Source organism: Melanerpes formicivorus, unplaced genomic scaffold (assembly GCF_026170545.1).
Source record: "Melanerpes formicivorus ecotype bairdi unplaced genomic scaffold, bMelFor1.0.p_v2 SCAF_56, whole genome shotgun sequence".
NCBI lineage: Eukaryota > Metazoa > Chordata > Aves > Piciformes > Picidae > Melanerpes > Melanerpes formicivorus.
This window is the reverse complement of record NW_027142408.1, coordinates 633,023-647,841: the sequence shown is the minus strand read 5'-3', so window position 1 is coordinate 647,841 and position 14,819 is coordinate 633,023. Positions and strand designations below refer to the sequence as shown.

The following is a 14,819-nucleotide window of genomic DNA, read 5'->3' as shown; positions in this document are numbered from 1 at the left end:
AGCATGCTGTTGGGTGCCAGCTGGGTACCATAGGTTGCTGTGTGGGTGCTGTTGGGTGCCATTGGGTACCACAGGATGCTGTTGGGCACCGTTGGGTGCCGTTGGGCGCCGTTGGGTGCCGTTGGGTGCCGTTGGGCGCCGTTGGGCACCATTGGGTGCCGTTGGGCGCCGTTGGGTGCTGTTGGGCACCGTTGGGTGCTGTTGGGCACCGTTGGGTGCCGTTGGGTGCCACTGGGTGCGGTGTGGGCACTGTTGGGCACCGTTGGGTGCTGTTGGGCGCCGTTGGGTGCGGTGTGGGTGCTGTTGGGCACCGTTGGGTGCTGTTGGGCGCTGTTGGGTGCTGTTGGGCGCCGTTGGGTGCCGTTGGGTGCGGTGTGGGTGCCGGGGGGCCGCCCCCGTGGTGCTGAGCTGTGCCCCCCGGGTGCCCCCAGCCAAGGAGAGCCTGGGGGGGCTGCGGCTGCTGCGGCGGGCGGACTTCCACCTGGGCTCGGCGGTGCTCAGCTTCTGGAGGACTCCCTGCCGCGGCGGCGCCGAGGGGCCCCGCAGGGTCAGCGCCTGGGACGCCAAACACATCAGCTGGTTCGGTGAGGGGGCACCCCGCGGGGGGGGGGGGCCCGGGAGGGGGGGAGCCTCGGGGGGGGAGGGTGGGGGGGGTAATATTTCAGAGGGAGGAGAGGTCTGGGTTGGGGTTGAGGGGGGCACCCCAATGCTTAAGAGGGTCTGGGGGGGTTGAGGGGGGCACCCCAATGCTTAAGAGGGTCTGGGGGGGTTGAGGGGGACACCCCAATGCTTAAGAGGGTCTGGGGGGTTTGAGGGGGGCACCCCAATGCTTAAGAGGGTCTGGGGGGGTTGAGGGGGGCACCCAACATTTGAGAGGTGCTGGGGAGTCCTAAGGGTGCTGGGGAGGGAGATCTGGGGGGGTGAGGAAGTTCTGGGGGGGGCCTCTGGGGATTCCAGGGGGGTCTGGCTTTAGGGGGGGGGGTCTGGCTTTGGGGGGTGGGGGTCTGGCTTTGGGGGGGGGTGGTCAGTCCAGACTTTGCAGAGGTGCCAGAGGTGGAGCGAGCCAAATCTGAGGGGGGGGGGGGGCGGGAATTGGACCCCCCCCCCTTCCAACCCCTCATTCTACTCCCCCTGACCCCCTCTTTCCCCTCCTGCCCCCCCCATGGCTCTCCCTGCCCCCCAGCTACCCTGGACGGGGGCCTGGGGCTGCTGCTGCCGATGCCGGAGAAGACCTACCGCCGGCTGCTGATGCTGCAGAACGCCCTGGGCACCTCCCTGCCCCAGCTGGCAGGCCTCAACCCGCGGGCCTTCAGGTGCCCCTGCCCCCTCCTGCCCCCCTCCTGCCCCACAGCCCCCCCCAGCGCCCCCTGCCTCCCGTTCCTACCTCCTGCCCCATCCTCCCGGCTCCCACCCCACAGCCCTGGCTCCTGCCCCGCACCTGCTGGCTGCCCCCTGCTCTCTCTGGGGCCTGCCCCACTCCCACTGCTCCTGCCCCACACCTCTGGGGCCTGCCACACTCCCACTGCTCCTGCCCCACACCTCTGGGGCCTGCCCCACTCCCACTGCTCCTGCCCCACACCTCTGGGGCCTGCCACGTTCCCATTGCTCCTGCCCCACACCTCTGGGTCCCACACCACACCTCTGGGTCCTGCCCCATTCCCATTGCTCCTGCCCCACACCCCTGGCTCCCTCCCTGAATCTCTTGCTCCCACCCCACATCTCTTGCTCCTGCCCCACACCTCTGGGTCCCACACCACATCCCTGGGTCCTGCCCCATTCCTATTGCTCCTGCCCCACACCTCTGGCTCCCTCCCTGAATCTCTTGCTCCCACCCCACATCTCTTGCTCCTGCCCCACACCTCTGGGTCCCACACCACATCTCTAGGTCCTGCCCCACACCTCTGGGTCCCACACCACACCTCTGGGTCCTGCCACATTCCCACTGCTCCTGCCCCACACCTCTGGGTCCCACACCACATCCCTGGCTCCTGCCCCATATCTCAGGCTCCCACTCTGTATCTGCAGCTCCTGCCCCACATCCCTGGGTCCTGCCCCATAGCCCTTGTTCCTGCCCCACACCCCTGGCTTCCACCCTGAATCTCTTGCTCCCGCCCCACACCTCTGGGTCCCACCCCCCCTCCCTGGGTCCCGCCCCCCCTCCCTGGGTCCTGCCCCGCCTCCGTGGGTCCTGCCCCGCCTCTGTGGGTCCCGCCCCCCCTCCCTGGGTCCCCCCTCCCCGGGTCCCCCCTCCCCGGCTGCCCCCAGCGGTGCGTGCCGTGCCCGCAGGCTGCTGCACGCGGAGCGCCGGACGCTGCAGAACGCGGTGCGCAACGTGCTGGACGGGGAGCTGCTGAGCAGGTTCCTCTACCTCAGCACCATGGAGCGGGGGGAGCTGGCCAAGAAGATTGGCACCACCCCAGACATCGTACGTGGGGCTGCCAGCCGTGGGGCTGCCGGCTGTGGGGCAGGGGAGGGGGCACAGGGCTGCAGGAGGCTGGAGGTGAAGGTCTGGCAGTCGGCCGAGGAGGCTGGGATGGAGTTGGGTGTGGGATGTGGGGCTGGGAGCTGTGGGGCTGGGCTGTGGAGCAGGCCGTGGGACAGGGAGGTGTGGGGCAGGCCTACAGGGCTGGGCTGTGAGGCAGGGAAATGTGGGGCTGGGTGTGGGGCAGGGCTGAGGACAGCGCAGGGTGGATGCCATGGAGTCGGCCAAAGAGGTTGGGATGGAGTTGGGTGTGGGATATGGGGCTGGGAGTTGTGGGGCTGGGCTGTGGAGCAGGCCATGGGACAGGGAGGTGTGGGGCAGACAGGGAGGTGTGGGGCAGGCTTACAGGGCTGGGCTGTGAGGCAGGGAAATGTGGGGCTGGATGTGGGGCAGAGCTGAGGACATCTCGGGGTGGATGTTGGCCAAGGAGGTTGGGAGGGACTTGGGCATGGGATATGGGGCAGGGATGTGTGGGGCTGGGATGTGCCCCAGAGATCCATGTCCAGGCTTCCTCTGCCCCACACCTCCTGCCCCACACATTCCTCCCCCCCACACCCTGACACCTTTCCCCTCCCCAGATCCTGGAGGACCTGCTGGAGATCGACCGAGTGACAGCTCACTTCTGAGGCTGCCCCCCAAGCGCCCCCCAACCCTCTTCCTGTGCCCCACAAGTGCCCCCCAACCCCCTTCCTGTGCCCCACAAGTTTATAAAGAAAGAGTCAAAAATGCCCCCCTGGAGCTGGGACTTCTTGGGGGTTTATTGGGGGGCTGGGGGTGGTTGTGGGGCAGGAAGTGGAGCAGGAGGATGTTGTGGGCAGGGGTCAGCGGTGGGGCAGGAGGTGGTTGTGGGGCAGGGGCCAGCTGTGGGGCAGGCTGTAGGTCCAGCTCCCCCCCCCACAGCTAGCCCTGCAGGAGGGGCTGGAGCTGCTCGCTGTGGGGCAGCAGCCCCCAGGAGGAGAGGAACCGCAGGAGGGACCTGGTGACCTTCAGGGACAGCGAGTCCAGCCTGGGGGGGACAGCAGAGCTTCAGCCTCAGCACCTTCAGCTTCATCACCTTCAGCTTCATCACCCCCCACCAGCCCCTCCCCATCCTCAGGTCCCACCCCTGGCATGGGCATTGGCATCACCCAGCATCAGCATCATCTTCATCAGCAGCACCATCCTCAGCTCCATCATCATCATCATCCCCAACACCCTCATCTCCATCATCCCTATCATCATCATCATCACCCTCATCTTCATCATTGTCATCACCACCCATCTTCATCATCTTCATCACCCCATCATTGTTCTCATCAACCCCCTCATCAGCATCACCACCCTCATCTTCATCATCACCCTCTATCATCCCCTCTCATCATCATCATCATCTTCTCCCCAGCCCCAGCTTCCCATCATCATCATCATCATCAAACTCCATCCCTCAGCTTCTGGCTGCCTCCAACTTGAGGTTCTCCTGGGCCACCTTGAACCATCATCATCGTCATCAGCCTTCCTCCCCCTGTCCCCATCCCCGCTCTGCCTCGTCCCTCACCTTAGGGCCACCTCGAACTTGAGGCTCTCCCAGGTCACCCTGAGCCAGCAGCAGAAGCTGCTGCCGCGGACTCCGCTCACCTTCTCCCCTCTCAGCCTGCTCCAGCTCCTCACAGCGCTGGGGGGACAGAACCAGGAGCTGGGGGGGCACAGCCTGGGGACACCCCAAAGCCCCCACCCCACTGCCTCCCCAGATCCAGCACCCCTCAGGCACTTTGGAGATGACACCAAGCTGGGGCTGGAGGGCTTGATCCCATGGGTCCATCACCTCCCATGATCTCTTGGGGCCGCAGTTCCATGAGTTGATGGCTCCATCATCCCATGGCTCCATCATCCCAGGATCTCATGGTTCCTTGGTTCCATGACTCCATGGAACACAATCCCATTCTTCCCTGATCCACATATCCCATGGTTCCATGACTCCCATGATCTCACGTTGCCAAGCTTCCATGATTGGATGGTTCCATGATCTGGTTCCATGTTGCTGTGACTCCATCATCCCATGGTGCCATGACTCCATGGCTGCATGACCTCATGGCTCCTTGATCCCATCATCCCATAGTGCCACCAACCCATGGTGCCATGACTCCATGGCTGCATGATCTCATGGCTCCTTGGTCCCACCATCCCATGGTGCCATCATCCCATGGTGCCATGACTCCATGGCTGCATGATCTCATGGCTCCTTGATCCCATCATCCCATGGTGCCATGACTCCATGGCTGCATGATCTCATGGCTCCTTGGTCCCATCATCCCATGGTGCCACCATCCCATGGTGCCATGACTCCATGGTGCCACCATCCCATGGTGCCACCACCCCATGGTGCCATGACTCCACGCTCTCATGGTGCCAGGGTGCCCTGGTCTCACGGTTCCTGGGTCCCACCCTTCCATGCTCCAATCCCCTGATGCTTCCATGACCTCCTCCCTCTCCCCACCCCACGGTCCCACAGCTGAGCCCCAGCCCAACCCTCTGCTGCCCCCCCAGGGCCTCACCTCTTGGCCATCAGGAAGTATCGGTCCACAGGGGCGCCCAGGGCGGCATTGATGCTCCTCACGGTGTTGAGGTTGCGGAAGACCAGCAGCATGGGCCGGGGCAGGGCCCTCAGGATCTCCACCACCTTCTCGAAGCGCTGGGCCACCATCTCCTGCATGTAGGCCCTCTCTGCCTTCGTCAGCACGTTGGCCAAGGTCCAGGGGCCGGGGCCCAGCGGCCGCTGCAGCAGGATCTCGCAGAACAGGAAGTAGTCTGCCGGCAGCGCGACACAGTGAGGGGCAGGAGCACCACGGGGTGGGGAGAAGGAAAGGGGGGAAGCACCCCAAGGGGGCAAGGCTGATGGGTGGAGAACCCTGCTGGAGGCCATAACAGGGTCAAGGTTCAGGGGTGAAGCACCTCAAGGATGAATGACAAGGGCTTGAGAACCTTGGTGGAGGCCATGGCACACTGAGGGGTCAAGGTTGGGGGTGAAGCACCTCAAGGGTGAATGACAAGGGCTGGAGAGCCTTGGTTGAGGCCATGGCACACTGAGGGGTCAAGGTTGGAGAACCTCAATGAGCAGCGAGGGTCAGAGAACCTCAAAGATGAAGGCCAAGGGCTGGAGAACCTCAAGGAGTCATAGTTTGGGGTGAAGCACCTCAAGGGTCAAGGTCAAGGGTGGTAGCACCTTAAGGGTTAAGGTTGGAGAACCTTGATGGAAGGCCAAGGAATGAGGCCAAGAGTTGTAGCACCTCAAGGATGGTCAAGGGGTGGAGAACCTCAAAAATCAAGGCCAAGGCTTGTAGCACCCCAAAGGGTCAAGGCTCTACAGAGCCTCAAGGGGTCAAGGATTGGAGAATACTGAAGGAGAACACAGAACCCTGAGGATGAAGGTCCAGGGCTTGGAGAACCTCAAAGGTTTGGGCTTGCAGCACCTCAGGGAGGGGCTGAAGGTCAAGGTGAGGTGGTCAGGGTCAGAAGGAAGAAGAAGATGATGAAGAAGGTGAAAATTAAGATGATGAAGAAGAAGGTGAAGGTGAGGATGAAGCTGAAGAAGAAGCTGGAGGATGAATAAGGTGAGACTGAAGGAGAGGCTGAAGGGTGGGGCGGGGGGGCGAGGGGGTTGCTCACCCTTGACCCCCAGCTCGGCCGAGCGCTGCCTCATGGCCTTGTGGTCGCGCAGGATAATTGCTCTCCAGAGCTGGCACAGGGACAGGCGGTCCCTGGGGCCGGGGGGGGGAGACACACAGCTCAGACCCCCCCCAGAAGAGCCCCAAAGACTCTCCCCAAAACAGCCCCTCCCAAAAGGACCCCCCCCAAGAACCTCTGAGCCCCAAAACAGCCCCTCCCAAAAGGACCCCCCCAAGAACCTCTGAGCCCCAGGAACCCCCCAGGAACCTCTCCACCCTGAAGATCCCCCCAAAAGCCTCCCCCAGTTTGAATTCCCCAACCCTATCTTAGCCAACCCCCCCTCCCCATTTGAAGCCCCCCCTCAATTTGAAGCCCCACCCTGTTTTAAGCCCCCCCCCCGCATTTTTGGGTCCCCCCCCTTATTTTATCCCCCCTCAGCCCCACTTCTAACCCTCGCCCAGCCCTATTTTAAGGGACCCCTTTCCACTTTAATGCTCCACCCCCCAGTTTTAAGGCCCCTTCCCCCCACCTCTATTTTGAGCTCCCATGTTTCGAGCCCCTCCCCATTTTTGAGGGCCCCCCACCCCCCCCTTTTGCAGCCCCCACCTCTCGCTCAGCTCCTCGTACAGGCCATGGTCCAGCAGCACCAGCTGGGCTTTGCCATCAGGGCCTCTTCTCACCAGCACTGGGTGGGGGGGGAGTGGGGGGGAGTTAAACCACTGCAAGGACACCCCCCCCACACCCTTCCCCATTATTAGAAGCACCCCTTCCTTTATTTTTGGGGGTCCCCCCACCCCTAAAGGTACCATTCCCGGGGTGGGGGTCGGCGTGGATGAAGCCGGTGTAGAAGATCTGCTCGGCGAAGACTCTGATCAGCTTCTCTGCAGCCTGGGGGGGGGGCAGGAACGCGGCTGGGACACCCCCCCATTATTCAAGACACTCCCCAAATTATTCAGGACCCCTCTGCCCCCCCCCCCCCCGAATTATTTAACCCCCCCTCAAATCATTTAAGACCCCCTCAGATTCCTCAGACCCCCTCTCCCCCAAACCTCTTCGGGCCACCCCCCCCCGCCTTCACTACCCCCATTGAAACCACTGGGACAAACCAGACCTTGGACTTCCCATCCCACCCCAGGAGCCCTCCCTCAGGACCCCCCCAAAGCCACGGGGGACCCCCTGAGACCCCTCAGGACCCCTTCCCCAAAGCCACTGCCAACCCCTTCCCCCCAGACTCCTCAGGACCCCCCCCCCCTCCAACGCCACTGGGAACCCTGCCTCGACTCCTCAAGACCCCTCCCAAAGCCACTGGGACCCCTGAGACACCTCAGGAACTCCCCCCCGCAACGCCACTGGGAACCCCCCCCGACTCCTCAAGACCCCCTCCAAAGCCACTGGGACCTCCCCCTAGCCCCCCCGGGTGTGTCACTGACGTCCTGCAGGCGCAGCCCCTGCTGCCGGAGCCCCTCCACGTTGGTGATCTTGCAGCCCTCGCAGAAATCCGACGTCAGGACCCGCTGGGGACAGCCAGGGGACATGAGGCCATGGTGTGGCCATCGTGGGGCCATGGTGTGGCCATCGTGGGGCCATTAAGAATACCGTGGGGACTGGGGGACTGGAGCTCTTGGCCCATTGTGGGGACAATGGGGACATCCTGGGGACACTTAGGGTGTGGTGGGGGCATTGGGGACACTTGGGACCTTGGGCTAATGAAGATGCTGGGGGCACGGTGGGGACAGTGGGAGAGGGTAGCAGGGACACAGTGCCTCCCAGTGTGCCCAGTGCCCACCTTGCTGCTCCTGTCCCAGTGGACTCGTGGCACCACCAGGAAGTGGCAGTGGCTGAGGTCCCTGGCACAGCGCTCAGCGTTCAGCCCCTCCTGCTCAAAGTCCAGCTCCTGTGCCAGTGTCCCCTTCAGCTCCTGTGGGGACAGCAGGGCACAGCCTCAGCCGTGCCCGTGGCACCCAGCACAGGGCCAAAGGGCGACAGGAGGTGACGAGGGGGGAACAGAAGGTGGCAAGAGGGCGACAGGCACCCACGGAGGCCACCTGCAGCATCCAGTGTGGGAGGGAAGGGTGACAGGAGGTGACAAAGGGGTAAAGAATGTGGCAAAGGGGTGACAAGAAAGGGACAGAGGGTGACAGAAGGCGACAGCGTGACAAGAGGAGAACAAGTAGCAGGAGGTGACAGGAGGTGACATGGTCAGGGTGTCCCCCTGTCACCTGTGGGTGCCACCAGCAGTACCCAGCACAGGGGAAAAGGGTGACAGGAGGTGAGAAGGTGGTGATGAGGAGGTGACAAAGAGGTGACAGAAGGGAACAGAGGGTGACAAGGAGATGACAGAGGGTGACAAGAGAACAGGGTCAGGGCATCCCAGCAGCACCCATGGATGCCACCGGCAGCACCCAGCCCAGGGGCGCCAGGAGGAGTGCAGAGGGTGAGAGGAGATGAGAAGGGGGTGCCCGGGGGGTGTGGGTGCCCGGGGGGGTGCCCTGTCCCCACTGTCACCTGCAGCACCCAGCCCAGGCCGAAGGCAGGGTGCAGGGCCCCCACCAGCCGCAGCAGCAGCTCCAGCGTCCGGATGTCCCCGTGGAAGCGCTCCCGGAGGTCCAGGTACTGCACCTGCAGCACAGGGGGGCACTGGGGCAGGCTGCAGGGCTGGCAGGGACAGGCAGCGGCGCTGGGGAGCACTGGGAGCCACGGGTGGGAGGTTTGGGAGGGACTGGGAAGAAACTGGGAGGGACTGGGAGCAACCGGTGGGGGGACTGAGGCTTGGGAGGGACTGGGAGCCACCGCGGGGGTAGTTGAGAGAAGGTTTGGAAGGGACTGGGATGGACTGGGATTGAGTAGGAGCCACGAGGAGGAGCTTTGGACAGGACTTGGAGTGACTGGGAGCCACTGGGGGGCGACTGAGAGGATGTTTGGGAGGGATTGAGGGGACTGGGAAGAGACTGGGGTGGACTGGGAGGGACTCGGGGGGGGATTGAGGTTTGGGAGGGGACTGGGAAGGAGTGGGAGCCACTGGGGGTGACTGAGAGGAGGGTTGGAAGGGTCTGGGAGGGGACTAGGAAGAGACTGGGATGGACTGGGAGCCACTGAGGGGGACTGGGAGCCACTGGCAGGGATTGAGAGCAGGTTTGGGAGGGACTGGGAGGAGACTGGAACAGACTGGGAGCCCCTGAGAGGGACTGAGAAGAGGTTTGTGAGTGGATTGTGAGGGACCTCAAGAGGACTGGGAGTGACTGGGAGGCACTGGGAAGAACCAGGAGGTTTGGGAGGGTCTGGGAGAGGATTGGGAGATACTGGGAGGAGGTTTGGGAGGGGACTGGGAAGAGGTGGGAGGCCTGGAAGGGTATCTGGGAGGTTACTGGGATGGGACCCTGAAGAACCTGAACCTTGAAGGATCTCAGGGGGGTTCCAAGAGGGATGTCTTTGAGGTTGGGATGACCCACGGTGAGGGGGTCCTGGTATCCCAGGGGGTTCCCCAAGTGACAAGGGACAGGTGTGTGTGTCCCAGTACCACCCTGATGGCCATGGTGGGGCCTACTGGTGAGCCTGACCCTGAAGAACCTGGACCTTGAAGGACCTCAGGAGGGTTCCAAGGGGGATCTCTGGGGCTGGGATGACTCAAGGTGGTCCCTAGGTGACACGTGACAGCTGTGTCCCCCTCCCCAGGCCCTACCTTGACGGCCACCGGGGTGCCATCAGGGAGGGTGGCACGATGGACCTGGGCCAGGCTGGCAGCAGCCAAGGGTTGGTAGTCAAAGTGTTGGAAGAGTCCAGCTGGGGTGGTCTGGAAGTCCTCCAGGAAGAGGCGGTCAACCTGGGACAGCATGGGGACAACATGGCAACATCATGGGGACATCACGGACAGTGGGGACGTCACGGACAGTGGGGATGTGGAGGGCACTGGGGATGTGGAGGACGGTGGGACATGATGGAGGACATAGGGACCTCATGAGGACAAGGTGGACTGAAAGCTCTCCAGGAACAAATGGGCAAGCTGGGGACATGATGGGGCCACGGAAGACACTGAGACACTGTGGGGACGTTTGGGACAGTGAAGAGCTCATGAGGGACACTGGGGGACAGCGAAGAACATGAGGAACACAGAGGGCACAAGGAACAGTGTGAGGACATCGTGAGGGCCAGGGGGACAACGAAGACATGAAGAGCAGAAAGGAGAGGAGGGACAGGAGGGACAGGAGGGACGTGAAGAACACCACCAAGGACACGAGGAGCAAGAGAGACAAGGAGCAGCTGAGGAACATCGTGAGGAGCATGAAGAAGAACACGAGGAGCACCATGAAGAGCACGAGGAGGATGAGAAGCAGCAGGAAGCAGGCAAGGGACGTGAAGGACGTGAGGAACACAAAGGCCACTTAGGATCTGGAGGTGCCCCCTCCCTCCCCGCTGCCCCCAGCTCCTGGCGGCCCCCGGCGCCGGCTGTGCCCTCACCTCGCTGTGCTCCTGGCGCAGGGCCTTGTCCTCCAGGCTCTGCAGGGTGGCCCCGTACTCCGGCGGCAGGATGTGGCCGAAGGAGCAGAGCCCTTGGCCCAGCTTGATGTAGAGGCCTCCGTTGCGCAGCGCCCCCATCAGGAGCCGCTCGGCACCGCGCCGGTGGCACCGCGACATGGTGGCTGCAAAGGCTGCGCTCTCCTGGCCGGGGGGACACAGGGGGGCAGCAGTGGCCACCAAGAACAAAAAGAGGTCAGTGAGGCTCCCAAGTGGCCATGTGGCCACCAAATGGCTGCTGGGCACCTCAGTGACCCTCAAGAACCTCAGTGGCCACCGAGATCCTCAAGAGGTCATTGAGATCCTCAAGAGATCACCAAGATCTTCAAGAGGCCAACAAGACCCTCAATGGCCAATGAGGCTCTCAAGAGGTCACTGAGACCCTCAAAAGGTCACCAAGACCCTCAAAAGGTCACCAAGATCTTCAAGAGGCCAACAAGAACCTCAATGGCCAATGAGGCTCTCAAGAGGTCACTGAGACCCTCAAAAGGTCACCAAGACCCTCAAAAGGTCACCAAGATCTTCAAGAGGCCAACAAGAACCTCAAGGGCCACTGAGGCTCTCAAGAAGTCACTGAGACCCTCAAAAGGTCACCAAGACCCTCAAAAGGTCACCAAGATCTTCAAGAGGCCAACAAGACCCTCAATGGCCAATGAGGCTCTCAAGAGGTCACTGAGACCCTCAAAAGGTCACCAAGACCCTCAAAAGGTCACCAAGATCTTCAAGAGGCCAACAAGACCCTCAATGGCCAATGAGGATCCCAAGAGGTCACTGAGACCCTCAAAAGGTCACCAAGACCCTCAAAAGGTCACCAAGATCTTCAAGAGGCCAACAAGACCCTCAATGGCCAATGAGGATCCCAAGAGGTCACTGAGACCCTCAAAAGGTCACCAAGACTCTCAAAAGGTCACCAAGATCTTCAAGAGGCCAACAAGACCCTCAGTGGCCAATGAGGCTCTCAAGAGGGCACTGAGACCCTCAGAAGGTCACCAAGACCCTCAAAAGGTCACCAAGATCTTCAAGAGGCCAACAAGACCCTCAGTGGCCAATGAGGCTCTCAAGAGGTCACTGAGACCCTCAGAGGGTCACCAAGATCTTCAAGAGGCCAACAAGACCCTCAATGGCCAATGAGGCTCTCAAGAGGTCACTGAGACCCTCAGAGGGTCACCAAGATCTTCAAGAGGCCAACAAGAACCTCAATGGCCACTGAGGCTCTCAAGAGGTCACCAAGACCCTCAAAAGGTCACCAAGATCTTCAAGAGGCCAACAAGACCCTCAATGGCCAATGAGGCTCTCAAGAGGTCACTGAGACCCTCAGAGGGTCACCAAGATCTTCAAGAGGCCAACAAGACCCTCAATGGCCAATGAGGCTCTCAAGAGGTCACTGAGATGTTTGAGGGCTCACCAAGCCCCTCAAGAGATCAATAAGCCCCTCAATGGCCAATGAGGCTCTCAAGTGGTTATTGAGACCCTCAGGAGGTCACCAAGGCTTTCCATAGCCACCAAGATCCCCAAGGGTCACCAGAGCCCTGAAGTGGCCACCAAGACTTTCAATGGCCTCAGGAGGTCACCAAGGTCCTCAATGGCAAAGGAGGCCCAAAATGGCCACCAAGGTCCTCGGGTGGCCACCAGAACCCTCAAGAGGTCAACAAGATCCTCAAGAGAAGGTTCCTCAAGGCCCTCAAGTGGTCGCTGAGACCCTGAAGAAGCCACCAAGGACCCCAAGTGTCTCCAGCCCCACATATCCCTGCCCCACAGGTCCTCACCTCGTCCACCCCTCGCAGCTCCACGTTCAGAGTCCACCAATAGTCCAGGGAGATCTGCAGCCCCACGGCCAAGGACCTGCAGAGGCACTTGGGGGGCTCAGCCCCACAGTGGGACCCACACCTGCCCCACACCCTGCCCCCCACATTTGCTCCATACTCTGCTCCACATCAGCCCCCATCTACCCCATGGCATGACCCACACCTGCCCCACCCCAGGCCTGCCCCCCATCCCACCCCAGCTCAGCACACAGCCAGCCCCTGCCCAGCCCTGCCCCACACCTGAGGAAGCGCCCAGCCCCCTCCAGCAGCAGCCGCAGCCGCCGGCTCTCAGGGGTCTCGGTCGTCAGCATCCAGCCCCCGGCCAGGGGCAGCCCCAGCCCCAGCCCCACGAGTGTGGGGCGCACCAGCCCCACAAGTGGCCTCCTGTGGGGCACAGGGAAAGGAGTTGAAGGTTGGGACCCATAGAGCCACCCCTGCCCCACATATTGCCCCACATCCCACCCTCTGCCCTAAAGAATCCCCTCCTGGGACCCACAGAACCACCTCCAGCCCCATAGTTCCAGCCTCATAGCCCCCAAGCCCCACACATCCCCTCCAGCCCCATAGATACACCCCTAGCCCCAAAGATCCAACCCCATAGGTCCCTCCCCAGCCCCACAGCTCCATCCTCATTGATAACCCCCAAGCCCCATAGCTCCAGCCCCATTTGTCCCTCCCTAGCCCCATGAATCTAGCCCCAGAGATCGAGCCCCATAGTTCCCCCCGAGGCACCACAGATTCTGCCCCACTGATCCCTCCTAGCCCCATAGATCCAGCCCCACAGATACCCTCCCAGCCCCATAGGCCCCCCGAGCCCCACAGATCCCTCCCCAGCCCCACAGCCCCAGCCCCACATCACCGGGGTCCCCTCCCAGGGGGTCTCCACAGTTGGGGGGGGGCAGCGGCAAAACTGGACCTGGGGGGAGCGGGGGGGGTGAAGGGTCACAGGGGGTCCTACACCCCAAACTCTCCACCCAGGGTGGGGCACTAAGGGTGGAGCTAAAAGGGGAGGGGCGTGGCCAATGGGAGGTGGAGGATTCAAGGAGGGGTCATGAGGTTTGGAGGGGGTGGGGTCAGGGGAGGTCATGTAGTTGGGGGGGGTGAGGGGGGAGCCATGGCTTAGTGGGGCCAATAGGGATCCAGGGGGTGGGGTTATTCAGAGCCATAGCCAATGGGACCTAGTGGGTGGAGCCATTAAAGGGGCGGATCAATTGAGGGTTGTAGCCAATGGGGATCCAGGAGGCAGGGTCATTGAGGGCTGTGGCCAATGGGGCTAAGGGGGTGGGGCCAGTGAGGGGGCGGGGGAGGGTGCGTGGAGTCAATGGGGGGGGGCTTGTCAAAGGTCATGGCCAATGAGGAACCTGGGCTGGGGTCTTTCAGAGGGTGGAGCCAATAGGGATGGGGGAGGGGCCAAGCGGGTCATGACATCAGAAGAGGAGGAGCCAAAAAGGGGTCACAGGGCGGGGCCCGAGGGGTTATCTTGGGGGCATCATGGGGAAGGGTGTCCCAAAGCCGGGGGGGGCTGGCGGGGGTCCCATATTTGGGGGAGTCCCATTTTTGGGGGGTGGATGGAGGTCGGGGGGGGCGGGTAGATTTCGGGGGGGTGGGATGTTCGGTTAGGGGCGGGGCGGGTCAATGGGTCAAGTGAATCCCGAGTTTGGGGTCTCGGTCCTCTGGGGTCGGGGGGATAATTTGGAGGGGGAGTCCGCGGGGGGTCCCTGGGGTGGAGCTGGGGGCGCCCTAGGAAGTTTTGGGGAGTTGTGGGGAGAGTTACTGGGGGGGGGTCCCAGCCCTGGGGTGCTCCCGGGAGAGAGTCTCGGGAGAGTGCTAAGGAGAGCGAATGGGACAGGGGGTCCCCGGGGAACTTCCAAATTAGGGTAGGGGGTTCCGGAGGGGGCCTCGATCCTTGGGCGGGAATCCCACAGGGGGCGTGGTCGGGGAGGTCGCAGGGGGGAGGAGTTTTGGGGGGTCCCGAGAAGTTTTGGGGCGTCTTCGGGGGAACTCCCGCCCTGGGGAAGGGTCCTAGAGGGAGTCTCGGTCCTTGGGTGGGGGGTCCCAAGTTGGGGGAGGTCCCGAGGAGGGTCCTAGAGGGGGCGTGGCCAGAGGAGATCACAGGGGAGGGAGCATTGGGGGGGGTCCCGGGAAGTTTTAGGGGGTTCTGACGGGGGGTCCCAGCCCTAAGAGGAGTCCCGGGGGGTTGGGTCTCGGTCTTTGGCAGGGGTCCCATTTTGGGTAGGGTTCGCAGGGTCCCGGGGAAGCCGCCCCCCCCCTCACCGCCCGGCGCAGCCCCATGGCCTCGGCTCTTTCCGCCGGGTCCCGAATGGGGACCTTGAGCCACACCCCGCTCACCTCTGGTTGGCCCGTTCGGATTGGAGGGC

The 14,819-nt window shown here is 62.6% G+C and overlaps 2 protein-coding genes across 2 annotated transcripts in view; one reads left to right on the top strand and one right to left on the bottom strand.

Moving 5' to 3' along the window:
- CPSF1 (cleavage and polyadenylation specific factor 1) overlaps nucleotides 1-3,212 on the top strand; it is a 30,390-nt gene extending 27,178 nt beyond the window's left edge. The window contains exons 36-39 of the mRNA XM_068161106.1: nucleotides 432-584; nucleotides 1,184-1,313; nucleotides 2,287-2,425; nucleotides 3,061-3,212. Coding sequence (XP_068017207.1) covers nucleotides 432-584; nucleotides 1,184-1,313; nucleotides 2,287-2,425; nucleotides 3,061-3,108 — 470 coding nt within the window. The 3' untranslated portion in view covers nucleotides 3,109-3,212. The remainder of the gene's footprint in view (nucleotides 1-431; nucleotides 585-1,183; nucleotides 1,314-2,286; nucleotides 2,426-3,060) is intronic.
- On the bottom strand, nucleotides 3,209-14,758 carry ADCK5 (aarF domain containing kinase 5). Its single transcript, XM_068161105.1, has 15 exons — nucleotides 14,716-14,758; nucleotides 13,301-13,357; nucleotides 12,682-12,825; nucleotides 12,403-12,478; nucleotides 10,580-10,780; nucleotides 9,804-9,944; nucleotides 8,630-8,743; nucleotides 7,911-8,042; nucleotides 7,555-7,638; nucleotides 6,931-7,012; nucleotides 6,731-6,809; nucleotides 6,125-6,216; nucleotides 5,014-5,266; nucleotides 4,017-4,133; nucleotides 3,209-3,488 (listed from the first exon to the last, which is right to left on the bottom strand). The coding sequence occupies exons 3-15, from the start codon at nucleotides 12,750-12,752 to the stop codon at nucleotides 3,383-3,385; spliced, it is 1,548 nt and encodes a 515-aa protein (XP_068017206.1). The 5' UTR covers nucleotides 12,753-12,825; nucleotides 13,301-13,357; nucleotides 14,716-14,758; the 3' UTR covers nucleotides 3,209-3,382.
- Between the last annotated feature and the right edge of the window lie 61 nt (nucleotides 14,759-14,819).

Coding starts and splice junctions, on each gene's coding strand:
- ADCK5 (XM_068161105.1), bottom strand. CDS start 12,752: ATGCTGACGACCGAGACCCCTGAGAGCCGGCGGCTGCGGCTGCTGCTG. Junction 8,043..8,629: donor GCCTGGGCTGGGTGCTGCAG/GTGACAGTGGGG, acceptor CTGTCCCCACAG/GAGCTGAAGGGGACACTGGC. Junction 6,217..6,730: donor TACGAGGAGCTGAGCGAGAG/GTGGGGGCTGCA, acceptor CCCCGGCCCCAG/GGACCGCCTGTCCCTGTGCC.